The 27,934-nt window shown below is 40.8% G+C and overlaps 2 protein-coding genes across 6 annotated transcripts in view; one reads left to right on the top strand and one right to left on the bottom strand.

The window, feature by feature from the left end:
- The window catches only part of SRSF11 (serine and arginine rich splicing factor 11), a 42,081-nt gene extending 36,330 nt beyond the window's left edge, over window positions 1-5,751 (top strand). For 4 of the 5 annotated variants that reach the window (XM_077825198.1, XM_077825204.1, XM_077825201.1 and 1 more), the window contains 5 exons: window positions 1,578-1,709; window positions 2,366-2,455; window positions 3,519-3,614; window positions 4,136-4,274; window positions 4,382-5,751. In XM_077825198.1, coding sequence (XP_077681324.1) covers window positions 1,578-1,709; window positions 2,366-2,455; window positions 3,519-3,614; window positions 4,136-4,274; window positions 4,382-4,579 — 655 coding nt within the window. In that variant the 3' untranslated portion in view covers window positions 4,580-5,751. The remainder of the gene's footprint in view (window positions 1-1,577; window positions 1,710-2,365; window positions 2,456-3,518; window positions 3,615-4,135; window positions 4,275-4,381) is intronic. The other variant, XM_077825199.1, reaches the window with a different exon arrangement.
- Window positions 5,752-14,728: 8,977 nt separating this feature from the next.
- The window catches only part of ANKRD13C (ankyrin repeat domain 13C), a 49,573-nt gene continuing 36,367 nt past the window's right edge, over window positions 14,729-27,934 (bottom strand). The window contains exons 10-13 of the mRNA XM_077825418.1: window positions 23,324-23,403; window positions 21,633-21,731; window positions 20,584-20,684; window positions 14,729-19,056 (exon numbers count right to left, since the gene is read on the bottom strand). Of these exons, the coding sequence (XP_077681544.1) occupies window positions 18,926-19,056; window positions 20,584-20,684; window positions 21,633-21,731; window positions 23,324-23,403 (411 nt within the window). The 3' untranslated portion in view covers window positions 14,729-18,925. The remainder of the gene's footprint in view (window positions 19,057-20,583; window positions 20,685-21,632; window positions 21,732-23,323; window positions 23,404-27,934) is intronic.

Genomic DNA, 27,934 nt, shown 5'->3' with positions numbered 1-27,934 from the left:
GGATGAAATTCAACGAGGACAAATGCAAAGTACTGCATTTAGGAAGGAGCAATCAGTTGCACACATACAAAATAGGAAATGACTGCCTAGAAAGGAGTACTGTGGAAAGGGATCTGGGAATCGTAGTTAAATATGAGTGAACAGTGTAACACTGTGGCAAAAAAAGCAAACATCATTCTGTGATATATTAGCAGGAGTTTCGTAAGCAAGATACGAGAAGTAATTCTTCTGCTCTACTCCACGCTGGTTAGGCCTCAACTGGAGTATTGTGTGCAGTCCTGGGCACCACATTTCAGGGAAGATGTGAACAAATTGCAGAAAGTCCAGAGAAGAGCAACAAAAATGATTTAAGCTCTAGAAGACATAACCTATGAGGGAAGATTGAAGAAACTGGGTTTGTTAAGTCTGGAAAAAAGTTGACTGAGAAGGGGACATAACAGTTTTCAAGTACATAAAAGGTTGTTACAAGGAGGAGTGAAATAAATTGTTCTTAACCTCTGAGAATAGGACAAGAAGCAATAGGATTAAATTGCAGTAAGGGAGGTTTAGGTTGGACATTAGGAAAAACTTCCTAACTGTCAGGGTGGTTAATCACTGGAATAAATTGCCTAGGGAGGTTGTGGAATCTCCATGGAGATTTTTAAGAGCAGATTAGACAAACACCTGTCAGGAATGGTTTAGATAATACTTAGTCCTGTCATGAGAGCAGGGGACTGGACTAGATTCATTGATTTCAAAGTGGATGATATTTTCAGAAACATTCACTTCTAGTTTAAAAAAAATATATATATCCACACTCATTTGACTCGGTCTTCACTCCAAAAACACTGTTTGTTATACTGAATGCATATTCCACTGGGCTGTTTGCTCCTGGTAAACACAGCAAATTTTACTCTATATACTAGTGGCTTAAACACTTTGGGGTTTTTTTTTTAGAATGTCCTGACTGATTAAATGTAAAACCAGGATATTTTAGGTGTTCCAATGCAATATCTTGGCACTTTGTCTCTGGCCTCTCAGTTCTTATCTTGCACCTCAGTAGTCTGTGCACAGTTAAGTCATGCTAATTATGTCCCTCCTGTCTTCATACTGCTCTACTGGGTCCTCTAAATCTTCTGCATCAAGTTTCAGCTTGTTCCGACATTCAGATCTGCAGTGTTCCACTGGTGCTTGCATCTCTGATCTGCCTGCCAACATGCTTTATCAAATACTTTTTCCTCTGGCTCTCATCTCCATGCCTTCTGTGCTGCTCCTACTGCTGATCAGTATGATTCACTTTCTCCATTTCAAATAATTCCTCCAAAACTTCCTTGCCACCCTATCTGTTTTCTTCTGCCACCATACGTGTTTACTCACACATCGAAGTAGATAATGTTGCATAGCTGATAGAGGTTTCCATCACTCGTTCATTACCTGTACTTTGTGGCGCTTGCTTTTCTGTTGTGGCCTTTCTGGGCATGACTTTATGGGTTCCATCTTTATTTTTTCTGTATGCGCTGACCGCTTTTAACTAATAGTCTGGTATGCCTAGGTCAAATATATTTTTGTAATCCTGTGGCTAATGCGTTGTTCGATAGACGATCAAGAAGCAGATCAAGGAGGCGGTCACATTCAAAGTCAAGAAGTAGGCGGCGATCTAAAAGTCCAAGAAGGAGGAGATCTCATTCCAGAGAGAGAGGCAGAAGGTCTAGGAGCGCATCCAAAACCAAGTAATTCCCTCTTGCGACTTCAGAAATTTTCTAGAAATCCAGTTGTTAATTCTGAAATATATGTAATTTAACTTCTATTAAAGAAAATAGCCAGGTCATCAACTACTGCCAAGTAGTTTTTATTACTGTGCCACAAATTGAAGATCTTAACAGTGATAGGTACTGAAATATAGCACTGACAAGGTTTAAACAAATAACATTTTTGTATAATCTAACTTTTCATGTCTTTGAGGAAGTATCTTCGTAAGAGTAGGTTTGTGTTCTGCTGTGATGCCCAAAGTTAAGATATCTGAGTATGTATTTAAGAACTTAAATGTGGCCTCATTTTCATAGATGCTGAAAACATGCAGCTTCTGTTAGTTTCAATGGGAGCGGCGGATGCTTATTACATTTAAAAATCAGTTGTAACTTTTAGCATCTAAGCTTGGTAACTCCTTGGCTGTCTCAAAGAATTAAAATTGCTGTTCTGCTATTTCAGTAATTGTCCCACTCTGCTTTCACACTCTCACTAATGAGTTTCACAGTGGAGAGACAATTTGTGCTGTAAAATGTCAGAGTTGTGGTTATCTGGTATTATTTCCTATTCTTGTGACATGCAAATATTTGTCTCTATAACTGACTGGTTTTGAATATATAACATTTCATTGCCTTTCAAGGGATAAAAAGAAGGAAGAGAAGGAAAAGAAACGTTCTAAAACTCCACCAAAAAGCTACAGCACAACCAGACGATCGAGAAGCACAAGCAGGTACCAGAACTTGGGTCAATTTCTTAGTCTGTGTTTCAAGAATAGTATATAGTGGTATTGGTGTAAAAGTTTCTAAACTGGTTTGTCACATCATTGTGACAATTATCCTCTTTCACCTCTGAAGAAATCAGTTCTAATTTGCTGCGGAGTATTGCTATAGATTATGAATTAGCACTTCAACTAGGGTTACAGAGACTTATAGGAGCTGTTCCAACAAAACCACCACAGCCCATTTATCAAAGTACCTGCAGCTCCCACTTCAAGGAAAGTGAAACAGAGACTCAGTCTTACCTGGAGCTTTTAAAGAAATCTGTGCAAAGCCTTATTGATCTAGGCACATCTCTCTTTTTGTTTGTTTGGGGTTTTTTTTACTGTAAATCTCATACACAAAAAAAAATACCAGTCTTAAATTAACATACTCAGAGTGCTTCTGGACTCCTGAAAAGGTCACAACTCAGAGACTGTTTACTGTGACAGCTTGAAAACTACAGGAACATACCTGCGTTTATTTTGTCCACCTATAAAAGAATAATAGGAGAAAATGTACTTTCAAATAAAGCACCTCTTAAATGAGCGTGTGAGAGAGAGAGAGATGGATGTACCTGGACTTATGAAGTGCCTCAAATAAGTTTAAGTGCTAAGAAGGTATTTTTTGGTCTCTGAAAATAGATTTCTGCTCCTTCCTTGTGAAAAATGGATGTTGTTTGAAACAACCGTTTTCCTATTGAAAACTCTACATGATAGCTGAAAATCAAGCTGTTTCATCTGACTGCTACACCATTAATATCTGTAATAAGAACTTAGATGGCAATTTATTTCATGATAGTGGAGGTAGAATAGAGGGCAGCTTGTGCTGCTTATCAACAGCTGCATTGGCTTTGCAGTGCTGATAATAGTAAATATGTCTTTGGTAAAACAAGCAGAAGTGTCTCTGTAGAGCAGTACTCCTTTAGAGTGTAGATATGAGCCGGTAGAAATATATTTAAGTTAATATAAACTGTATAATTTTAACACTTCTGACTTTGAGATGTTTTTGGACTGTTCTACCCTTTAATGCCTACAGAGATCGACGGCGCAGAAGAAGCAGGAGTGGAACAAGGTCACCTAAAAAGCCCAGGTCCCCTAAAAGAAAACTGTCTCGGTCCCCATCTCCAAGAAGGTCAGTGTGCTAGCAGGCCTCTGAATTCAGTTGCTCTGTATCTCTAATTTTCAAAGGGGTGTCTGGGGAGGAAACAGTCCTGGTGCCTGAAATGTTTGAGCTATAGTGGAGGGGTATAGTTTTATCCTTTTTCAACCAAGGAATTTCTTGAACTCTGCTGTAAATTCTCCATGAAAGGGAAGTCATGATTGTTGTTCTGGCACTAATAAATGTGTGTGGGAGGGTGTGTTGCATTCTGGAAATAAACTTCATGTCCTGCCTTGCACTGTTTAGAAAATTCCCCACTCTGTCTTTTCACCTCCCTCTCTTGCTTTGAGCTGCGATAGGGAGTTGGCTGGTCGTGATTGTATTCTAAAGGAATACTTAACCTTGGCTGAACTGATGTTTTGTGATTGTGGTGGTGGCTTAAGCTAGGTTTTTGGCATGAGGGGCTGGTTCTGTGTGAAGGAATTACAGTAAAGTGTTAACCTTAGTTTTTGCAATGTGCAAAGATTGAGCAAGGTACTCTACTGTCATCTTAGACATAAAAAGGAAAAGAAGAAGGATAAAGACAAAGAGAGAAGCAGAGATGAGAGAGAGCGGTCAACGAGCAAGAAGAAAAAAAGCAAAGACAAAGAGAAGGATCGGGAAAGAAAATCCGAGAGTGACAAAGACGTAAAAGTATGTTTAAAAACTTGTTTAGTTTCACTGCCTTTGGTGTAGTATTAACCTTAAACCCATAAGAACCTTGAGGCAAGTTTTACTTTTACTTTTTCATCTCGGCAAAGCAGGTCACAAGGGATTATGATGAAGAAGAACAAGGATATGACAGCGAGAAAGAGAAAAAGGAAGAAAAGAAAGTAGCAGATTCTGCTTCTCCCAAAATAAAGGAATCACCAGTGGATAAGGGAAGTGGAGATTCAGCAAGAGAATCCAAAGTAAATGGGGATGATCATCATGAAGAAGACATGGATATGAGTGACTGAATATTGCCTTTGCAGTGAATGCAGCTGCAGACATGCATCAGTGTCATTCCTGTGTGATTCTTTTATGCTGTACTTGTTAATCCTAAATCTAGATGTATACAGCTCTAATCTATAAATGGTTGTAAAGCTCCTGATATTAATTTACATCAAAAGCTTTATAGTGAGAGGTACTTTGGTTGCCGTTCTTGCTATGGCCAAATTTGGTTTGAGTAGCCAAGTAGGTCTTATTAACTTGGTGCTGCTTCAAGCAAAAGTGAAAAGCTGCATGCATCTACAGCAGGCATGGATTGTTTATGTTGTATGATCTCCTTTAGTAAATTGGCTCACTTATGATAGTGTTTCTAGAGTTTGATTCATTGCAGTAATAGAGCAGTATAGGGAATGCACTGATTGCATGTTAATTGTGGCAGAAACATCCTAAATGTTCTAAGAAAATTCTACAACATATGATGGATCTTTTTAAGGGTCTTAAGTGTGGCTACACAAAATTAATACTCATAGTTACATCTGGAAATAAGCATTCTGATATAAATAGATAATCTTTTTAGCCATGTGGCTATTTTTCGGGGGGTGGGTGGATGGGTTTTGTTTCATTTTGACAAGGTTAAAATGCACTAACCTTTTCGGATGGCTAATGTTGATGGTCTTTTACTCAGTCAATTTAAAATCCATCTCAGGCAGTGGAGAGAGGTATAGTTTAATTCTTAACTACTTCTCTTGGGTCTGGGGAGGTCAAATTTTCTGATGTAGTAATGCAAAATCTCCTGACTTGCCCAGTGTCCAATGATTAGAGGTTGCTTTTTTCATCACCCAGTTTTTTATTTTTATTGTATTTGTTCATGAGCTAAATGTTGCAAAAAGAGGTAGTGCATTTTAAAATTGACCTTTGTATGCTTTTAAAAGCAAGTCTACTTGATAATGTACTTTTTACTTGATCTCAAGTTGTATAAACTAATAAATTTGTGTTTACTGTCACTGCAATAGTAATCTTATGCACACAGTGATTCCATGTTATGCAAAGTAGTTAGATGAGCTGTTTTCTTAGTTAAAGACGTTTCAGAGCTTTTACTTTTGTGCAGGTAAAAACAAAAGTGGGCTACAGTCTGTGCCATGTTGATGTACAGTTTCTGAAATTGTTTTACAAGACTTTGATAATAAAACCCTTAAATTTATGCTCATGTTTCTGTAAAACTGTACTTGTATTTATTTACACTATTGAATGTATGAAATTACCTCATTCATTTAGAGTTGACTTTCCCCCCCTCACCACCTCCTTTAACAGTATCACAGTTTAATTCCATTTCTTTTACTAGTAAATGTAGTGAAGAAAACTGTTAAGCCAGTCTCTTTCAGCTCTGAGTTAAGCCTTTTCCCCCTCAGTATAGTATGTATTTTACCTTAACTGGGGATAAAAAGTAATAGACCTGAATGAACTTAAAGTGTTAAGTACTTTTCAGATATATTTTTCTCATTGTTAAGTATGTATTTTCATTGAAATGTAAACACTTGCACCTTTTATCTTCTCTAGAATGGTGATGGAAGATTAGCAGGAACAGGATAATGAAATGCAAGGGTGTGCATCAGCTATACATCTCTAAAAGCTAACCTATAAAAGAAGGTCCTGAAATGACAGAACAATTCACTGGTTTAAATGAGTAGGTATTGGAGTCAAACTAAAATTAGCACAAGTGCTTGCAATTTTTGAGTCTGGTTTTTAAAATTCACTTTTCCACAGACATTTTAAAATGAAACTTGCCATTTAGACATGCAGTGTCATTTTTAGAATTTGTAGAAATGTAACTTTTAAAAAACTGTTGAGTATTTTGTCAATACACAGAGGTATATGTCAATACAAAGAGTTCTCCTAGCCTTTTCTTTTTAGTTGAGTGAAACAAGCTGATAATCCCCATTAATCAAGAAAAAAAGACATGCATATTGCATCTTCTAATTAAGTTACATTTCCTTCATGTTTGAATTAAATTTACCTTATCTTGCTAGCAAGTACAGAACAAAAAAAAAGCCCTCCTGCTTTTATTAAAACATTTGTGGATTATTAACACTATTGCATAAGCATTGACCAATGAGGAGGATCCTGTCCTCAGATAACCAACAAATGTGGCGGGTACAAACTTGGAAAAACACTACACAAATTAAGTTTACACTGTTTTTTTGAAATAGGAGCATTGTGTGTTAGAATTGGTTTGTGTAATATAACTCAAGTGCAAGTGCCTGAAGACATAGTGGAAGTAACAAAGGTTTACAAACTACCATTTACTAATTCACGTTCATTCACCAGTGCAATGAGTGAATCCTTCTACCTGTTATAAAATTGAACACAAATACCCTAGTTGCCATTCAGAAATCAGCATGTGCTAAATTCATTTTTTCTCTAGCAGACAACTTTGGGATCATTTTGGCAAATGTTCGCTTTTAAATGTAGAATACTTTGAAATTAGCTTAGATCATATCTTAGTGTGTGGTGGATACCCCTTCATCAGCTGGGGCCAAATATAAATGAGATGTGGCCTTGCAAGCTTTTAATGTCCCCATGCATTCAGGTACACTAGGTCTATGATTGGTGGCAGCTACTCCTGAGCCTTCACTGGTAGCTCTGCCACATGTAAATTGCCCCCACTCCTCTTGATGGAGTGTCAGCTTTGAAGCCTGAGAAATGCTAACATTCAGCATTTTACCAAAATCACTAACTGTGCTTATGTTAATCAGAAAACATACATTCTTCAAGTATATGTCTATATGAGTGTTCCAATGTAGGATGGACAGGCATCCATGCTTTCTCAGGCCTGTGCAGAGCAGCACCTCAAGCCTTCAAATGAGGCATGGACCCACCACCACTCAGTTCCTCCTTTACTGCCTGTGACTTGAGATGAAGCAATTGCTTGTCTAGTGCTTCTCAACTTCCTGCCTTGCTTTGTATTCTGATTTTTGTCCTTATTTCTTTAATGTTATATGGTTGTGTTGAGAAAGGGTTACTCCCATCCCCACCCCCATCTTCCCTTCAGTCCTCTACCACTCTGGTTTATGCCAAAGACCCAGGGTTCAAGCCCTGACAGACCTGCCCAGAGTGATGGGAATTCAAGCTTGCCTTGTAGTGATGGGAATTCAAGCTCTCCCCTGCCTCAGAGGCACCCATATCCCATCTGCAACTAATGTATGTATGGAGTTTAAAGATGGGTCTCAGAAAGAGGCTAGACTGAAGCATCTTCTAATAGAGTGCTCACTAGCCTCAGGAGGGCTCTACTTTCCACTTGTGTACATCAACATTAAATTCCTGCACTACCCCATGGCAGCAGCACCTTCAAAGGCTAGAATGTCTAAGAAGACTACTTTCTCCTTCCAGAGTATCCAAGAGGGAGAGGTCACCTCATAAAGCCCCCTCTAAGACCTCATATCCCCCAAAGGGTGCAACTAAGGCTCCATCTGAGCCTGGGTACCAAGCCCCTAGTATTGCACAAGAAGCAGCATGGTACTGACATTTCCAGGCACTAAGATCAGGCACAGGCCTCCTCTACATGACACAGGAGAGTTATGTCCCTTACATCAGGGCTTTAAGATCAGAGAAGCTCTTCTACAAGCCTCACCAGTACTGTGCTCACCATCTTTGTAAGGCCAGGTCCCAGCACCAACTCAGTCTTCTGGACATCATAGGCCTCCAGATTTCTTTTCCCAGGGGACTTGTTTATACCAGTGGTACCAGAATCTCTCCTGCTATGGTCCTTTACCATGACCCCTTCCCTGGTACTGCTTAGATTGAACGTTGGCCAGACCTCCAGCCTTACCCATGTCTGATGCTCCCTCCTTCAGCCCAGGGGATGATACTTCTCAGAGTCTGAAGGCCTCCATAGAGGGCTCTTTTTCATCACCTTGCTACTACACCCTAACGAGCCTAATTCAGATCCCCCCCCAGACATCCTGGAGACAGCTTATGACTATCCGTGGGGACCCTTCCCCTCTCTATCCCCTCAGTGGGTTTACTAGAATTCCTGGGTCACCTTAGGGAACAATTTTATAAGGGTTCCCACCAGAAAGAGATCCCCAGTACTAGCTGGTACCATATCTTTCACAGGCATTGACTGATAGACCTTGGGTACCCCAGGATCACCATTTGGTACTCCAGTACCTTATGCACCTCAGCACTAGGAGACACCCAGGAGCAGTTCTCCCCCCTCCAAAGGAGGGAAACTCACCCCCATCAGCTAAATTGTTTTCATCCCTGGATGAGGCAGTAATGCCTCCACAACTTTCTTGCACCAATGACTCTGGGGCTTTCCAAGACCTCATAAAACATCTGACAGAATCCCTCCGGATCCTATTAGAGGAAGTCTAGGACTCTCACCTGCTCACAGAGACTAGTAAACAAGTGCCATGGTCCAAGCCCTAGCTGTGGGCAGATTAAAAGTACTACATTCCAGCCAAGAAAAGGGAGCATTTATTTTCCCACCCTACTTCTAATTCACTGGCGGGTGGATGTGGCTAATAAAGGGTAGAGGCAGGTCTATTCCAGACCCTCTCCTTATAAGGAGTCCAAAAGTTTAGGCTTCCAGGGTAGGACAAGGTACTCCTCAGAAGCTCTCCTATTTTGTGTTGCAAACTACCAGGCCCTGTTGGCAAAATGACTTCAACACATTCTCCTTTTATTTGACATCTGCCAGAGGACCAGATGGAACAATTTCAGGCCATGATTTCAAAGGGCCAGTTATAGCCAGAAACTCCCTCCAAGCTGCTGTAGATATCCCAGACAGCTTCTAGATCCTTAGCCACAGCACTGTGGAGAGCATCCTATTGTCTGGTCTCCCAAGAGGTGCAGATTATAGTTGAAGGTCCTCTTCTCCCCCTCTCCCCTTCGAAGAGCCCAGCTCTTCAACTCTGACATGGATGCCTCCCTACACATACTGAAGGATTTGAGAGCTACCTTACAGTCACTGGATATCTGACTGCAGTGGATATCTGACTGCAGTTACTGCAACAAAAAGATGGTTTGGTAACTATAAATATAACAGCCATTTAGGCCATTCCAGTACACCAAGCAACAGGCTTTCTGAGACCTTCCTACTTTCAAAGGAGGAGATCTGTTCCTCAGAATAGGGGACTACCACTTTCTACAGCAATACCTGCACCTCCCTCTAAGAAATAATTTTGATGTCTCAGTTGAGGGCCTCAACCAAATGTACCTACCTGGATCCTGTGTTGAATGAGTCCATTCATCTCCCCTTCGCTCCCCCTGAGATCAGCTATCCCACTTCCTCCCTGCCTGAGCACAAAGTACCTCAGACAGATGGATTTTGGAGGTGATCAATGTGGGATACTCCATCCACACTGTCCCTTCATCCGTATTCCTCTTCAGGAACTCCTCTCACAAAGATCTCTTGAAACAAGAGGTCCAGTCTCACGGTTGGGGATGATTGAGCCAGTTGCCCCAGAGTTTATCAGAAGAACGTTCTATTCCAACTATTTCCTAGTTCTCAAAAGGGGTGGAGGATGGAGACTAATCCTCAACCTAAGAAACCTGAACCTCCTTTCCCAGCACTTCAGGATGGTGACGCTAGGCACTATAATCCTGTTCCTAGATTCAGGAGACTTGTTGGTCACCGTCAACCTCTGTGATGCCTGCTTTTGTGTAGCTATCCACCCATCCCACAAACAGTTCCTACGGTTCAATTTAGGTTTAAAAGACTTACCAGTAGCAAGTCCTTTCTTTCAGGCTCTTCACAGCATCTATGGTCTTTACAAAGCTTTCAGCAGTGCGGCCCATCTACATCAGTGGGGCATAGAAATCCTCACCTGGATGCTTGGCTCCTTAGGGGTTGATCAGCTGTAGAGATCCAGTCTGCAACCTCCAGGACTCCCTCTTTCAATCTCTAGGCCTCAGCATCAATAAAAAGAATTCTACACTGACACCTGGAGACTAGACTTTATTGGAGCCATGCTAGGCTCCTTAACTGCCAGTGCCTCTTGCCAAAGAGAGATACTCTATCAGGTTTAATCTTGCCAATACAACATAGCTTGCAAACAACGGCAAGAACCTGCCTACAACTTGTATGCCTCCACATTTGTCATGCCTCATGCAAGACTGCCCCTCAGGTGCCTTCAGATATGACGTAAGGTCAGAGCAAGATCCCAGTCTTTATGTGCAGCATTGCTTAAGCTTTGAAATTGGTGCATGTTCTGTTTAGATAGCCAGTTGAGATTTCTATCTTCCAGGATGCCAGAATACACATTCTGACTAGATGCTTCCTTCAGGACCACAAATGGGAGCTCAACAATGTTGTCTTCCTTAGCATCTGCCAGACTTGGGGGTCCCCAGAAGCAGACCTCTGCCACCTAAACAACATGAAATTCTGTCCTGCTCCAAGGGAAAATGTCTGCAACTCATTGGAAGATACCCTCAACACTGCCCACACCCCTGTATCCTAGTACATACTCACCTGAAGATCTTACTCAGATTGCATCAGGAAAGAGCAAGGGTTTATCCTCGTAGCATCATCCTGTCCAAGACTTGAACCTCCAGCTCAGACTTCTTCTCCGGAAGGATCTCCTGTCACAGAACTCAGGGACCATGATCCATCCCAACATTCTCTTTAAATCTGAGAGCATGGAACTAACCTGTTCGGAGTTCAGTCAATTATCCTATCTAGCGGGAAACCTAGCACTTGCAAAACTTACATTCAAAAGAGGAAATGCTTCTACGACTGGTCTTCCATTCACTCTTCTGAAGCCTTAATGGTTCTGCTTTCCAAAATCCTGGACTACCTCTTAGATAAGCCTTGTCTTTAAATCCATGAGCCCAGAGCACATCTGGCTGCTATAACAGCTTTCTTCTCCCCCATTAAAGGCTTCAGTCTTTGCCCATCCTATTACAGCTAGATTCCTACAGTTTGCCTCCTGAACAGAAAGCAGCACCTCCCATGGGACCTCAGTTTGGTTCTCAATGCCCTGAGGAAATCTCCATTTTAACCAATGGCTACCTGTTCTCTTTCCTGCCTCTCCTATATGGCAGCTCAGCCCTAAGAGCACTGAGCTCTTCCTTCTAGCTGAAGTGATAGCTAGAAGAAAGAGCTCAGTGCTCTTAGGGCTGAGCTGCCATATATCACTTTTTATAAAGACATGGTTACACTGCATCCCCATCCTCATTTGCTCTCAAAGTTCTCTTCAGAATCCCACATAGATAAAGAGATTCATCTGCCAGCGTTCTACCCAAAACCTCAGTCCTCTAGAGAGGAGACCAGCCTACATAAAATAGATGCCAGAAGGGCCATTGCCTTCTACCTTGACAGGACTAAGACCTGACAGGCACCTCCTGTGCTATTTGTGTTGTTGCGGGGAAGGATGAAGGGTTAACCTATTTCCACTCAGATTGTCAAATTGGATTTCAGGTTGCATCTTAACCTGCTATGAATCAACTGGGATACAGACCTCCCTCACAGAGTGACAGCACGTTCCACTCTAGCTCAGTCCACATCTCTCTCTCTCCTGAAGGTGTTTCCATAACTTAAATTTGTAGGCCTGCAACTTGGTTTCCCATTTTTACCTTTGCTAAGAATTACATGATCTTACCTGCGTCCAGGGATACTACCATCTTTGGTGATGCAGTCCTCCAAACTGTCTTGGACTTACCACCTCAGCAAGATACTGCTTGGGTATCTTCTGTGGTAAAGCAGCCACAGGGACATATACTCAGAGGAGAATTACATACAATAACTTGAGTTCTTTGAAATGTGTCCTCCTCCTCCTCCTGCCCTCTTTCCCTTTTAGCTCTGGAGGCTCTGCTTTGCAGTAGTGAAGAAACTGAGTGGAAGCAGGTCTGTGCCTCCTTATATGCCCTTGTTTGGAGGCACAAAGTGCTGCTCTGCAAATGTGCAAGCCTGTGGACACTGCTTTGCATTCTCTGGTTGAGTGTGCCTGGGTGCACATATAGCCTACTGCAGAGCACCCATATAGGGACAAAAATCTCAACAAACTGTTACTTTAAAAGTAAGTAACCTCTCCTTCCCTTCTCCCTAAATCCCTTCTATTCCTGTCCACAAATGAGGACTGAAGAAGAGATGTATTCTTTGTGGTGCCAAAAGTCATGTGCCATTGCATTGAGTAAAGAGCTGTCTTCTGCTTAAAAGAAAGCATAAAGTATACATAAGTGTGTGCAGTGATTCCTCTCAGTAGCTCTGCAAAATGCTCCAGTTGTAATAAAGAGTTAGATTAAAGGCAGGCCTTCATGTCACTTTGACACCTTTGCAATCTTTATCTGGATAGCATGGAGATTATATTTCGGAATTGCTGCTTGCAATTAAATTGGATGCACCTCAGTATAAGAAAATGGTGTAAAGTGATTATTTCTTGACCTCAAGTGTATATACTTAGTGATATAAAAATTGCAGTAATAACATCCTTAACTTATATTTAATACAATCAACTTGTTCTGTGCATACCTGAGACATTCTGAATAGCACTGATTGAATTTTCCATTAGAACATCTGTAAGAAAATGCCATTTCATTGAAAACAAAACTTGGAACGCTTTGATTTCAGCAGTTTTGTTCGGGGAGGGAGGGTGGGAAGCATTAGCCAATCCAAATGTTAAAAAATTTTGAAATGAAACACTTGGTTTTGTGGGAAATTGTTTCCACTCACATTTGGCTTTGTTTTGAATCCGAAATAGTTCTTGCACAGCTCTAATTCTGAATTAAATATAATTCACCACCAGGAACTGATGTGTAACTAACATTTCCCACATTCTCATTAAGGTAAGAGTATCTCCAACTTGTTCCGCCTTGCCCCTCCCAATAATCAACTCTTTTTATTCAGTGCTGTGCTGAAAAATTGTAAATGGATTCACTAGTTAATAAAAATGCATATTACAGATAGCCAACATGCAAGGGAGCTATTTACTAACCTTGCACTAACTAGTAAAATATTCAGATTAAGGTCCAACTTTAAGCATTTCAGGATAGTTATAGTTGCACTTTTCACTGCTATTTTAAAAAATACTTCTCATAATTAACATACCTAGGGTTACCATACGTCCGTATTTTCCCAGACATGTCTGGCTTTTTGGGTCTTAAACTGCCATCTGGGAGGAATTTTTAAATATCTAAAAGCGTCCGGGATTTTGCCATTATTATTTTTCCCCAAAGAAGAGTTGATCATTCAAGAAAGAGTGAATGTTGATCACTCAAGAGAGTGCCCGCTTTTTCCCCCTAGCTCCCAGCGTTCGTGCCACAAAACAGTTGTTTCGCATGGCTGGGAGGGAGCAGGATCGCAGCACGCTCAGGGGAGGAGGTGGGGATTTGGGGGAAGGGGTCCAATGGGGCAGGGACTTTGGGGAAGGGGTTGGAATGGGGGCAGGGCATGAGCAAATACCCCCCCGCCCCCATGGAGTGTCCTCTTTTTTGAATGTTCAAATATGGTAACCCTAAACATTCCAGCATTTTACCGTAGTGTTTGGCCTGCAAAGGATCATCTTGGTCCCTGCTTTTGCTACTTTAATGTAAAGCTTGTAAATTGCCTGCTCTGTATGTGTGTGAGGTAACGCCTCTGGCTCCTTTAAGATGTTAAGGAATCAGATAGCCTTTCTCCAAAGTGGTGTTGAAATTTACATCTATAAAGTTTTAAGCAGTGTGACTAAAAATCATTTTTCCTCCTCCGGCACTGTCGCTCTCGTCTTGCAATAAAATGGTTTCCCCTCGACATTCTAGGGTTAAGCTCTACATTTTTAATGTGGGTTTTGAAAAGACCCATTTATAGGCTTCACGTCTTGAAGGCAAAAAATCAAAGGAGAGGTGAGGGGGGATACAAGTCCATGTTCTCTTTCATCCAGATCCATTTTAAATGACATGCTTCCAGTCATTTGTGGGGGCGACACAATTGCATACACCTAATCAGGCTCTGAAAAAAAAATCTGAAAAAATAATGGGAGGCCAGGGTTTCACGTATTAGACTTCACTTTCCATTCACCTACTGTTACTTAAGTGCAGTGGGTTGGACGCAGATCCTACAAACAAACTGACTTCGAGTGGAATTATATCTGCTCAAACTAATACAGGTGTTTTCAGGATCTGAACCTTACTTGTGAAGGTAACTTTTATTCTGAATACAGTATAGCAACAAAATTCCACATGAGAGATGGGAAGGAACAGGGTTATATTGAAAACTTCATATTTTATTTAAAAACTGACCAATAAAACATCCTTACAGAATGAGCTGAAGCACTCCAGCTTTTCAACTCAATCCTTGCTCAAACATGTACAAAGTGCCTACAATGTACATATTATGTAAAGTACTGTACAGAGTTATAGTTAAAGTTTTCACATGTTCAGTTTCAGAATCAAACAGCATCTTTTGGTCTTTATTCTAACAGATGATACAACCTAAAAATTACTATTAGTGAAGGTGAGTTAAGAACACAGACCACACAAATAGTAAAATGCAAAAAAGTGACCTTAAGTTTCCATGATAATTACAAATATCTAAAGAAAATAAATGACTCTGCAGCATTACAGGAGATTTGTTAATAAAGTTTAAATAATGTAATTATCCTTGCATGAATTAAAAAATCAAGAACAAGTACATTTAAAAATTGACAGTTGCTTTGAATATATTACCAAACTTAAGGAGGGTTTCCAGGAAAATATCAAGTTTTGTAACCATCTGTTGATAAGTACATATATCAAGAACTGCAGCTATAAAAGTGAATAGAGTGACTGGAACAGCAGCTACTTAAAAATAAAATAAAATGCATTCCCTTTTACCACAAATTAAAGTGGTGTTTTGGAAGACCAGTAAAACTGAGTTTGGTTAAGGAACAGTTCTAGGACTTTGCAAACATTCTGTTTCAGTTTGAGACTTAATGGCTTTTTTTTAATATTCTGAATCAAACATTTCAATCCAGATCCAGATCCAACTGCTAATTTTTAAAAAGTACCTAACATTTAGGCTTTCTTCAGTCTTGCTGTGAGATTCCTCCTCCCCACGCAGTGAGGAATCTTGAAAATTTAAAAGCTTGACTTTCAAATGGACATGGAATTATTCATAACTTGCATCTCTAAATCTTGTGTGTTTTAGAATGTCCATGATAGTGGAAGATGAACATTTTTGTTGTTTTCCCAGCAGTATTAAGCTCTAGTTGATATTATACAAATAGCATACTTCCAGAAATGTCATGCTTTTTCAAACAAACAATCAGGTAACGGCCTTTTACATTCCAGTGTATCTTTTTGTAACAAATCCCTTTACATGCATATGTAAAGTTTTCAAACTATTACATGACATGTTCATTGTTATGCTGCGGAAGCAAGCTGTGCTGTATGCGTTCTGTAAAAGTATTGTGGCTGCATACTCAAGAGGGGACAAAATTATCCTTTACATAGCAGGAAGGAAACGAAAGAAAGCTATGCCTGTTTACTCCTGCTACACCATAGATGCTGGTCTACAACACCGATCTCCTGTACTCACACATCATCCCTCATTTGCTAAGACTTATGCCTGTGTATTGTTTAGGAAGCCACTCTTCAAAGTGCACATTTCACTAGCTGCGTTTTGAAATTCATCACTGGGAATGTTGAGACAGATTATAGTAACCCCAAAGGATTTGAGATGCAAGCAACTCTGCTAATTCTTACTTAAAATTTGATTGAGGCTGTCACTGGAATCTAATAGCAACTGGTCTGAAACAAAAGCTGGTTACAGTCAAATGATTCCTAATTGTATATCAGGAAACATATTAATGAATGTAAGGCTTGATCCAAAGCGCATTGATATCATGTTTCCATAGACCGCAGTGAGTTTTAAATCAAACAGTTCATTAGAGGAAAAGGTAGTCCTCTCTTCAGGCCCACTACTGATCTCACCACAGGTGGATTGTACCCTCTATTTTGTCTCAAGGCTTATTTAATGCCCCCGCATCCACCCCAAATAATCCAATTATATTGCCTTTAATGTAAAACTCAGCTTCCAGCATCTCTTCCAGCAGCTTTTATGATACAGGTTTGTGCATTGGTTTGGTTTTTTACATCAAAGTACTAATTCCTTTCTTGTAATACTAAGAAAGATTTGATCAACTATTGATGTCTGTCATTGAGAAATATCCCAATTTGTCTTTGCAGAAATTGCCACACAGTTAAGTTCTGAGGTGTATCCATTAGTTTCAGAAATACAAATATTGTAGGAACAGGTTTAGGATTTGTCACCCATGCTGGACTGACAGTACTGGATACTGAAGCCCTCTCACCATTTATCCTTAGAACAGTTATAGCTAGGGTAGCAGTGTAAGTTCCTACAGTAGGCCCTATGGAAGCTTAACCTTGACCTACAGCACTGACAAGATAATTCTGTCTCCATCTACATAATTGTGTCTCTCTCACTGCTAAGGATTTCAGCTGATGCCAAGGGAGGATGCAAGGTGGGTACCAATTCATGTAATCAATGTCAAACCTGAGGGACTCATAATTAGCTGGAAGAACAATTCACTCCTACTAAATGTTCAACAGCTGTGACTGGTTAGGTACTTTGGGAATAACTACAACAATTTTACAATTCACTAGTGCTTTTTATTTTCATTCAGAACTGATCGATTTCTCTCTAGTGTATCGGTCACCAATCTGCAATGTAGATAGGGAAGTGTTAACCTTTTACAGGTTTAAAACACTACTGGAATGAAGCAACCATCCTTCTTTCCTCCTGTCAGTCCATTTAGGCAACTGCTATTGAGGGTGAGACGATGGATAAACTGTGGATATTGTAATTCCCTAGGGCAGCCTCTTTGGATTTTATATAGACAGGGGCCAATGCCCTTTGAAGAATTCTACTTTAACCATTTCCCAATAAAATCAATGTGGCTGACAAGTCTGCTTTTACTGTATCATGATTTAGCTATCTTATTTCATCATCCACCTGATTAGTAAGATTGGTTACCTTTACTAAGCACTGACGGTTCATTATAGATATTAAAGTTTAACATTTACTGTATTGATTTCTACTAAAAGTAGTTTAGCTCAGGTGCACAAAACAATTTTGAAAATTTACATTTCTGTACACTTGCACCACAGCACTTGAGGCTAAATCTCATACAAACAAACAGCCAGCTGCACACATTCTTTCTAGCAAAATAAAGCTAGATTACTTTCAAATTTAGGACAGTGGAATGAAATACGTTAAAGAAGCCAAAACAATTCCTGATTTTAAAGCCTATTTTAAAAAATAAACAAACATACTCCATTATATGGCAAGGGAAGTTACACCCTTAGTAGTGAAAAAGTGCACGTTTTAAATTTTTCCATTGTGAGTCCTATTAAATGTGCCCTACAATTACACTAGGTTTTCAAGAAATAAGTTTTATTTCACTTAACCTCTCTAACGTCTGAGATTGTGTCTTAATGCATCCAATATGTTCCAGTGTGCTGCTCCACATCAATATAAGATAGCTGCACATCAACCAGCGTATTATGGAGCAAGTCTCCTAACCAAGAGTAAAATAATGCAAGTGATGCAATTTCTAGGTAGATAAAGAATCTCCAAGAATGCTAATCAACACCATACCCATGAACACAGCAACGATTTTTAAACCAGCAGAGGGGTGAGAGGGAGGGAGTATTTGCAAATTCTTTGAAAGGAAAATTAGTAAACAACTTGCAGTGAAAAAATTAACAGTTCAGATAAAAACACAAATAGCACCACAATGGATTGCACTAAGGTGCTAAAGGAGGTACCTTATTCCCTGCAGAGTGAATGCTATTTCTGAAGTGTATTGCAATGTGTAAATGCAATTGTGTAACGGTTACCATTTGGTTCATTCATCTACAGAAAATGCATTCCTTCTAATATACGTTCAACTAACATTCAAATTACTGAACTATACATAATGTTACATAGTTTACAATTTATGGAAACAGCTTGAAAGAATATTATAAGGTCACCTTGTATAAAATGGGATGTTTAAAGGGCTAATATCCAGCTAAGACATTTCAGTTTTTGCGCTAATGGTCCAAGAGTGCTTTTTGTATCACCAAGAACAAATGTAAAAAATTTATAAACAAGTGACAGTCCTCACAGCTGTTAAAGTATCCTTAGAGTCACTGAGGTGTCAAACTATTTCACTTGCAGCACTTTATGTATAAAAGTGTAAATGACACATCAGGAGACTTGCTGTAATTCAGATACTAGATTAGATGACCATTATAGTCAATTTCAGTACATCAGTCATACGTGTGTTCCCTTTTCTTCTGGATCATTTAAAAAAAGTTTCTCTCTTCCATTTTGACCCATTTCTATATCTGTGGGCTATTTGCATACACTTGCTTTCTCTGGGGTATGCTGGTATTGTTATTAACTTTCCAGTAAATCAGAGATCAGGAAAACGGCTGGGGTCCTCCTTATAGTCATCAGGAATAGTGAAGATGGATTCGTCAAACTCATCATAGCGAAACTCCTGAAACGTCACAGTGGCCGTGATGGTGGGAAACACAGGTATATCTGGAGAGAGCAGAGTGGCACAGTAAAGAGCAAAGAGACAAAGGGTTACACAGTTATTACATTATCAACTGGTTTAATAAAGTGTATCATATTCTTGTGATTAGGGAATCTAGTTTTATGTTTCTGAATTTATTAAATATTTCAAACACATTACTGGCTTGTCTAATGAAAATTAATCCAGAATAAGGCAGAGTGTGAATTGAAAGCAGATTAACTATTCCTGATAAAATAGAGTAGATTAATCTGAAATATTGCACTCTTACTGCAGAATAAGAACATCCCACACATGGAGTCAATCAGGAATAGCCACTCCTTGTGTAGAAAAGCCCTGAATGACTTGCAAAGCTCTAGAGGTTTGGTTCAGATGACAACCAAATTCCCAGTGCTTTGAATAAACATCTGAATTTATTAGATGAGCAAAATTGTGCTGGAAATCTCAATAAGAGGCTCTTGCAATATTCAGGTTCTGGTCTCAGGTGGACAAAATGAGTGCACAGGTGCCAGAATGGTTAAATAAAATTTCAAACATCAAGATGACTCTGCCCAAAATTTAAACTAAGTCTTAGAGGTGGGCAAATCAGTCTGGATTAAAACAAAAAAAAACCTAAATAGTATTAAAAGCTATGGACAAATTGGCACAAGCAGTTCCCAATGAATACTGTGGGGCTGTGATGTGTAACAGAAGGTAGGATTTGGTGTATTAAAAAAAAAAGTTCAAATACACCACCACCCGGGTTTATAACAAATAACCCTAGAGCACCAGAGACCGTTTATTCTTGGATCTTTGCTGCTATTTGTGTGGGTGGGTTTGCTTCTTTATGGCCTAAGGTTTTGCTGTGGTTATCTGTCCATGCAAATTAGCAAATATGTTTTATCCCTCTGTTGCCAGAAACTGGAAACCTGCATGTAGTTTCTCATAGCTGATTTACAGCAATCACGGGGTGCAAGAAATAGTAAATGTGGAATATATTCTGAACAATCCTTGAAGAGAAAAAAAAATCAGCCATATGAGGATGTAGGGTTAGGGGTCCTGGCAACAGTCCTGATTAGAATCAGAATTTTCACAGAATTTGTACATGAACAAAAGTGTATTCCTTTACTCAAGGACAAGGTCATCCCTCAATTCAAGTGATCTGCAGCTTCCCTGGGAGCACCACACCATGCAGTCTTCACTTCAGAATGAGCCCCAGCACTAGGAAAGGGTAATTTTTTATAATCTGAAGCTTCCACTGTTTGATCAAGCCCTTTAGTGACTAGTAAAGCAAGTGACTTCTTTGTTGTTGACTCTTCTAATCCCAGCTATAAATATTCCTCAGTCTTTCACTAATCTAATAGGATTCTGTTTCTTCCATTCACCAAGGACTAGACTATACTCCTCTAAACGCTGTGGCAGCCTATTGTAGCAGAGAATTAAGTTTCCTTTATATAACCAAAAATCAACGGTTTTACACAAATTTAGTCATTTCAATTAAACACCTCCACTTCTTGGGAATGGAGGATCTTAATAGAAGCTGAAAGTCACCTTACCTAGCTTTACAGGAAAGCCTGGTGGAAGCTTCATCTGAACGAATTCTCTAAGTTTGTTAAAGTGCTTGAAGGGTGCAATTACTTCTAAAACATTCAGTAATCTGAAAAAGAAAGTGCATTTTTATTAGAAGCTCTTCACTTTTGCCAGCTTCATTTTTGTTCCAAGAAAATTTAAACTGATGCAATGGATAAGTAACTAAAAGTTAAGGGACTGAAAATTAGTGCTCTAAGTTCTGTTATATATACACACGCACCACACACCCATCACTCCTGTGATGACAGAGCATTGGTGCTTTGACTTAGTCTTAGTGACAGTTTTAAAGTCCAATTTCTAGTAATCCACATCTTAACATATGGCATGTAATAAAGTGGGTATGAAAGCTTTTGTTTCTAGCCTTGGTGAATCATGAGAAATTGGATCTTAAAATCATGTTGCCAATTACTATTCTTCCCTTCTCCCAACACTTCAAAAGTTGAATTCTAACATTAATCTGGCATCATTTATATGGAGACCTAGAACTAGGAACCTAAGCTTTAAACTATCACAAAGCTTAAATCCTTAGCTTTCACCCATTACTGTCTCACTCACTACCTGTATTCAATATCAGCTGCTAAAAAAACCTGAAGCTGCAGAAAGTGGGGAGAAGTGAGGGGCGGCGTGTGGGCAGTATGGACCAATCTGGAAAAGGTAAAGGCTATTTACAGATTGGGTTTCATCCCATTAATATTTTTCCATATTCACTGATCATTGCTTTGTACAAATATCTGTCGTTTTAGAAGAGCTAACTCACTCCACTGTGGATTTCTGAGCAAAAGTTTGAGAGAATGAGTCAAACTGCTGTTGATAGCATAAACCATTCCTGTTTTCTTGTCCAAGAGGCAGTACAAGAAGTCAATGACGTTAAGGGGGAAAGAATCAGAAAAATAAACATGCATACACCTGAGTGGAATACATGTCTGCATCCACATCTCAAAAAACAGTTGCAGTACAAGTAACGTAACTGTTTAATTCCACCACATATGAATGTTTACAGACAACTTTGACTTACGATTCAATTCCCAAGGGAAATTCCTGGCTCATGGCTATTGTGGCTTTAAATGTTTTCTTGCTTTCTTTGCACACCAGCTCTCTACCCAAGTGAGGAGCTCTTTAAACAAATAAACAAATAGTTAAAAACACTTGTCAATGGGATGTTTGTTTTTATGAAATAAATAAGTCAGACCTTAAAAAGAGTTAAGATGTGAAAAACATTATTTATGTTTAAGAGAATTAATATGAAATAAGAGCTGCACCTAGGAGAGAAAAGGACAGCATCTTAATTTAGCTTACCATAAGTTCTGGGGAATTCACAGAAAAGCAACAAAAACAATTAAGTAGCTGACATGAAAAAAAAATTAAAATAGCTGAATACGGATAGGTTGTGCTAAATGAGAACTATGGGGGAAGACATGAAAACCAGCCAAGATCGTATGGGAAAGTGTTTAGGGTTGTCCATGGGAGTATAAACAAGAAATGCCATAATGAACTTGGACAGGAAGAGTTTAGATAGAATATAAGATTCCTGCTACGAGATCCATCAGACAGTACAATGGGCTCACAACAGAAGCCATGGAAGTTCTTTTGCGGTAGTCGTTTAAAAACAGAATGGATAAAACACTGGAGAACACAACATAGAACACAATTTTGTACTGGCCTTTTCTATCTTTAATTTATATTCATTGGAAATACAGATTAGACATTCATATCTTCTCACGTTTGTACTTTTGAACACGATTTATGTTTGGAATACGCAAAAAAAAATCTAACGTTTAATCATTTTCTTTCCCCATATTAATAGATAAGTGTGTGTGCGCAATTATTCACATCCTTCCTTATATACTTACTTCTGCTACACCTCTATATGTAGTTAATACCTAAACAAAATCAAGATGTTCATGTCTTATTGAATAATCACATATTGTAAACCTTGCTCTGTATGTCACCCTTACTGTTCTTCTTCTAACATCTGAATATGTATTGTGAACTCTTTGGAACAAGGTCTGTATCTTTACTGGTTTTTGTGAAGCAACTAGGACACTTTTGGGTGCTCAAACATCAAATTACAGAAAGTCTAATCCTAGGAAAAACAATTTTTACTCAGCTGCTGAATTTACACAATCCAAACTACAGTTAACTAGTATAAGAGGCAACAAGTAGCTAACTATGGTGTTAGATGAGGACTGCATTTTACACAAAACATGGCTGCTACTGAGCAGTTTCACACATTGTTTCAGAAAATGTGTGCTTCTGGATGTAAATAATGCGTTTGGTCATAAGCTATTTATTACATCTTGCCTGAAGTCAAAACTGAGGTCTATTAATTGGTGCTAGCAATTAATTTGATACTACCTTAGCATAAATAGGATTGTTGTACATAGAAAGCTTTACTAAAATGTGTTAAACACAGAGCTTAATCTTTTAAGTGTTTAAAGTTTAGGCTTCAGATATCAAGTAGACCACAATCTTACAAAATATTGCTGTATTTTCAGTTAATTGCAGTGCAAGATTATATTGTCAAATTATTTATATCTTTACTGCTACATAACCCCTTTTTTACTCACGCCAGCCTTGTGAAAAGTGTGTTTTACAGGCCAAGGCAAGAAAAATACAGATGCTATGGAGCTGTAAAAACATAAGCTAAAGAAGGAAAGTATCTACAGCTAAAGACTCCTTGTCTTTAAAAGAAACTGATATACTTACTTTCCGTTTTCAGCAGATATGTATTCTTCCCATGTAATTGTGTTGGGTGGAGGTGGAGTAAGGGACTGTCGTCTGACAGGCTGTTAAGGAAAAACAAGTGGTCACTAGCTGTAAAATATTAAGTTACTGCATGGTACTATATTGCTCAAAAGATAAAATTTCACTTTTCAGTCTATAAAACGCATCACTTCACCCCATCCAGTATGAAGCTAGCCAAGTTTAACCGTTTCACCTAATATCTCCACCTCCTGGTCTTCTCTCCCATGATTTTTAACTTTGCATGTGGACACTTGGCTCCAAGCACTAATTCACACAGAAGTCTGCTATTTTAGTGCTGCAATAATCACGAACATCAGGATGACAAGTGACAGGAAAGAAGAGACTGATGGAAATTATGGCTAATGTATACTACAAATAAAATCTTTATGCTGATTGTTCTCATAATACACCTTTTCCTCTTTAAAATAAAAAGTACTCTTTAAACTAGATGTTTGGACAATGCTATCATAGGATATTCTTAAAAATAATCCAAAGACTTTAACTTTAAAAAACGACATTGAGGAGAGACTCCTGTACGTCAAGAATATACTGCATAAAGAATTGTTTGGGATTCCAAGAGCTGGTAAAACAAGGAGATACGTTCCCCCTCCCGGCACTGATCCCTGGCGCTAGCAGAGGACCAGCACTGACCCGTGGCACCAGGCCTTCATCCTCAATAACCGGCACCAGATACCCACTACCGGTCCCCATTGCCTGATCCCAGGCACAGGTCCCCAGTGAGATTGTCCCAGCACCAGTCCCCCACCTTGTCACGGCACCAGCCGTCGGTGCATGGGCTCTCTGCACTGCCGTGGTCCTCACAATTGGGATCTGCTTCCTCTGAGTCTGATGCCGACTTGTACTACTCGAGGCGCATTCGACATAGGTCCGAGAGGCAATGAAGGAGGGAACCACCGGCCTGGCAGCCACAGTGGCCCCCTGGGCTTACCATCAGGCCCAGGGTACCTTTTAAAGGGGGTCAAGATCAGTAGCATCGGAACACCGGCCACTCGACACTCCTAGGGACAGGCCTATGCCTCAGGGATCCGAGGCCATTCTGTCCCAACCATCCCTTCAGACTCCAGTCCTGGCAGAGGCGACCCCAACACGGAACCAGCCACAGAGTCAGGCTACAGCGTCCCAGGCTGTAATCGTCACAGGGGCTTGCACCGACCAAGAGGAGGTCAGGGACCCAAAGGAGCAGGAAGACCCAGTACCCCCTCTGGCCACCTCATCATCTTCCCCTGATGAAGCTGTGGCAGGGGCATAAGCTTCGGGCCCTCCTCCGATTGACCATAGGGCACATTAGGATCTTCTTAGGTCGACTGCCTGCAACTTGGGGTTGCAAACAGAGGAGGTGGTCGAGGCTGAGGACCCCATGGTGGATTGTCATAAATATAAAGGGAAGGGTAAACCCCTTTGAAATCCCTCCTGGCCAGGGGAAAGCTCCTCTCACCTGTAAAGGGTTAAGAAGCTAAAGGTAACCTCGCTGGCACCTGTCCAAAATGACCAATGAGGAGACAAGATACTTTCAAAAGCTGGGAGGAGGGAGAGAAACAAAGGGTCTGTGTGTCTGTCTATATGCTGGTTTTCTGCCGGGGATAGACCAGGAATGGAGTCTTAGAACTTTTAGTAAGTAATCTAGCTAGGTATGTGTTAGATTATGATTTCTTTAAATGGCTGAGAAAAGAATTGTGCTGAATAGAATAACTATTTCTGTCTGTGGATCTTTTTTGTAACTTAAGGTTTTGCCTAGAGGGGTTCTCTATGTTTTTGAATCTAATTACCCTGTAAGATATCTACCATCCTGATTTTACAGGGGGGATTTCTTTATTTCTATTTACTTCTATTTTTATTAAAAAAGTCTTCTTGTAAGAAAACTGAATGCTTTTTCATTGTTCTCAGATCCAAGGGTTTGGGTCTGTGGTCACCTATGCAAATTGGTGAGGCTTTTTATCCAACATTTCCCAGGAAAGGGGGGGTGCAAGTGTTGGGAGGATTGTTCATTGTTCTTAAGATCCAAGGGTCTGGGTCTGTAGTCACCTAGGCAAATTGGTGAGGCTTTTTACCAAACCTTGTCCAGGAAGTGGGGTGCAAGGTTTTGGGAAGTATTTTGGGGGGAAAGATGCGTCCAAACAGCTCTTCCCCAGTAACCAGTATTAGTTTGGTGGTGGTAGAGGCCAATCCAAGGACGACGGGTGGAATATTTTGTACCTTGGGGAAGTTTTGACCTAAGCTGGTAAAGATAAGCTTAGGAGGTTTTTCATGCAGGTCCCCACATCTGTACCCTAGAGTTTAGAGTGGGGGAGGAACCTTGACATGGATACTCTCACTCCCGAACGTCCATCACGGGTAGCTCTGCCTTTGATCAAAACTGCTCAAAACAATATAAAGACCCTATGGCAGACCCCGGCCTAAATTCCACTGACTGCCAAAAGTGTGGAGCACAAATACTTTGTCACCTCAGGGCTATGAATACTTATTCTCACACCTGCAGCCATGCTCTCTGGTTGTGTCAGCGGTTAATGAGAAAGAGCGTCAGGGAGAGCAAGGACCAGCCCCCAAATCTAAGGAGGCAAAAAGGATGGACCTATTTGGTAGAAAGGTCTACGCCACTGTGGGCCTCCAGCTGAGGATAGCTAACCAGCAAGCTATCCTCAGTAGGTATAACTTCAATTCATGGTCCTCCATGTTGAAGTTCAAAGAACTGATCCCTGCGGATTCTAGGGCTGAATTCTCCGCCATCATAGGAGGAAGGGAAGGCGGTAGCGTGGACCTCTCTGCAGGCTTCCCTAGACTCGGATTCAGCCACCCGTATCCTCTCCTCCACCACAGCCATGAGGAGAACATCATGCCTTCAAGCATCTGGGCTACCCCCAGAAGTGCAGCAAACACTGCAGGACCTTTCCTTCGAGGGCGTGGGGCTCCTTTCTGAGCAGACAGACTGTAAGCTGCACAGCCTGAAAGACTCCAGGGCGACCATGAAGTCATTGGGAATGCATACGCTGGCAACCCAATGCAAACACTTTAAGAACCAACCAAAACAACAACACTCATACCCTCCTTGGCCAAGGCAGGATTTTTATAGATGAAGGGGCAGGAATGGCAGGAATGGCAGGCGGAAACCTTCCAACCCCCCTTTGGGGCAAGGTCATGGCCAGTCTAAGCCTTCATCAGGCTCTAAACAGGCCTTTTGAAGATGCGCCTGAGGACGGCGCACGTGCCACACCACCGGACCCTTACCCATGTTTTCTGAATGGTCTATCCCACTTCCACCGTGCTTGGTCCCAAACATTGGAACCTACCTGCAGCATCCGTCAAGGTGCACCTTGCTGCCATCTCAGCCTTCCACCCAGGAATGTCTGGATGCTCCATGTTCGCCAACCCCATAATAGGACATTTCCTTAAGGGCTTGGCACACGTATATCCACAGATTAAGGGACCGCTTCCTGCGTGGGACCTTATCCTGGCTCATGGGGCCCCTTTTTGAACTGCTGGCAACTTGCTTCCTGCTCTATTTGTTGTGGAAGGTGGCCTGCCTGGTCGCCATCACATCAGCCAGGCAGGTGTCCCAATTAAAGGCTCTGACCTCCGGCTCACCCTACTTGGTCTTTCACAAGGACATGGTGTAGCTCAGGCCTCACCCAGCCTTCCTCCCCAAAGTAGTGTCACAATTCCACACTGGTCAAGACATTTTTCTAACTGTCTTCTATCCTAAGCCTCACACCAGTACCCAAGAGCAGAGGCTGCAGTCACTGGATGTTCGGCAAGCGCTAGCATTTTATATCAAGCACACGAAACCATTCAGGAAGTTGAACCAACTGTTCATGACGGTAGCAGACCAGATGAAAGGACTCCCGGTCTCATCTCAAAGACTATCTTCCTGGATCACATCCTGCATCCGCACATGTTACGAGTTAGCCAAGGTCCCAGTCCCTACTCTTACGGCACATTCCACAAGGTTCACAAGCTTCATCAGCTGTGTTCCTGGCCCAGGTCCCGATACAAGAGATCTGCAGGGCAGCAACTTGGTCATTGGTGCATATGTTTACTTCTCACTATGCTATCACCCAGCATGACAGAGACGATGCAGCATTCAGCAGGACGGTGCTCCAATCAACTATTTATTCCTTCACTCCGACCCCACCTCCAGGGTAGCGCTTGGGAGTCACCTGATTGGAATCAACGTGAACAAGCACTCAAAGAAGAAAAACGGTTACTCACCTTCTTGTAACTGTTGTTCTTCTAAATGTGTCGTTCACGTCTATTCCAATACCCACCCTCCTTCCCCTCTGTCGGAGTAGCCGGCAAGAAGGAACCGAAGGGGGGTCAGGTCGGCAGGGTCATTTATTGAGTGCCATGAAGACGCCACTCCAGGGGGCTCCACAGCCGACCCGACGGAGCTGTTAAGGGAAAACTTTTCGATGACTGTACACATGGCACGCACACACCTTATTGGAATGGACGTGAACAACACATCTCGAAGAACAACAATTATGAGAAGGTGAGTAACCATTTTCTCTACTCATCCAAGCATATTTCAAGATCAGCGTTCAACACTGTCCTGCAAAT

Source organism: Eretmochelys imbricata, chromosome 8 (genome assembly GCF_965152235.1).
Source record: "Eretmochelys imbricata isolate rEreImb1 chromosome 8, rEreImb1.hap1, whole genome shotgun sequence".
Lineage (NCBI taxonomy): Eukaryota > Metazoa > Chordata > Testudines > Cheloniidae > Eretmochelys > Eretmochelys imbricata.
This window is presented reverse-complemented; position numbering and strand designations above follow the sequence as displayed.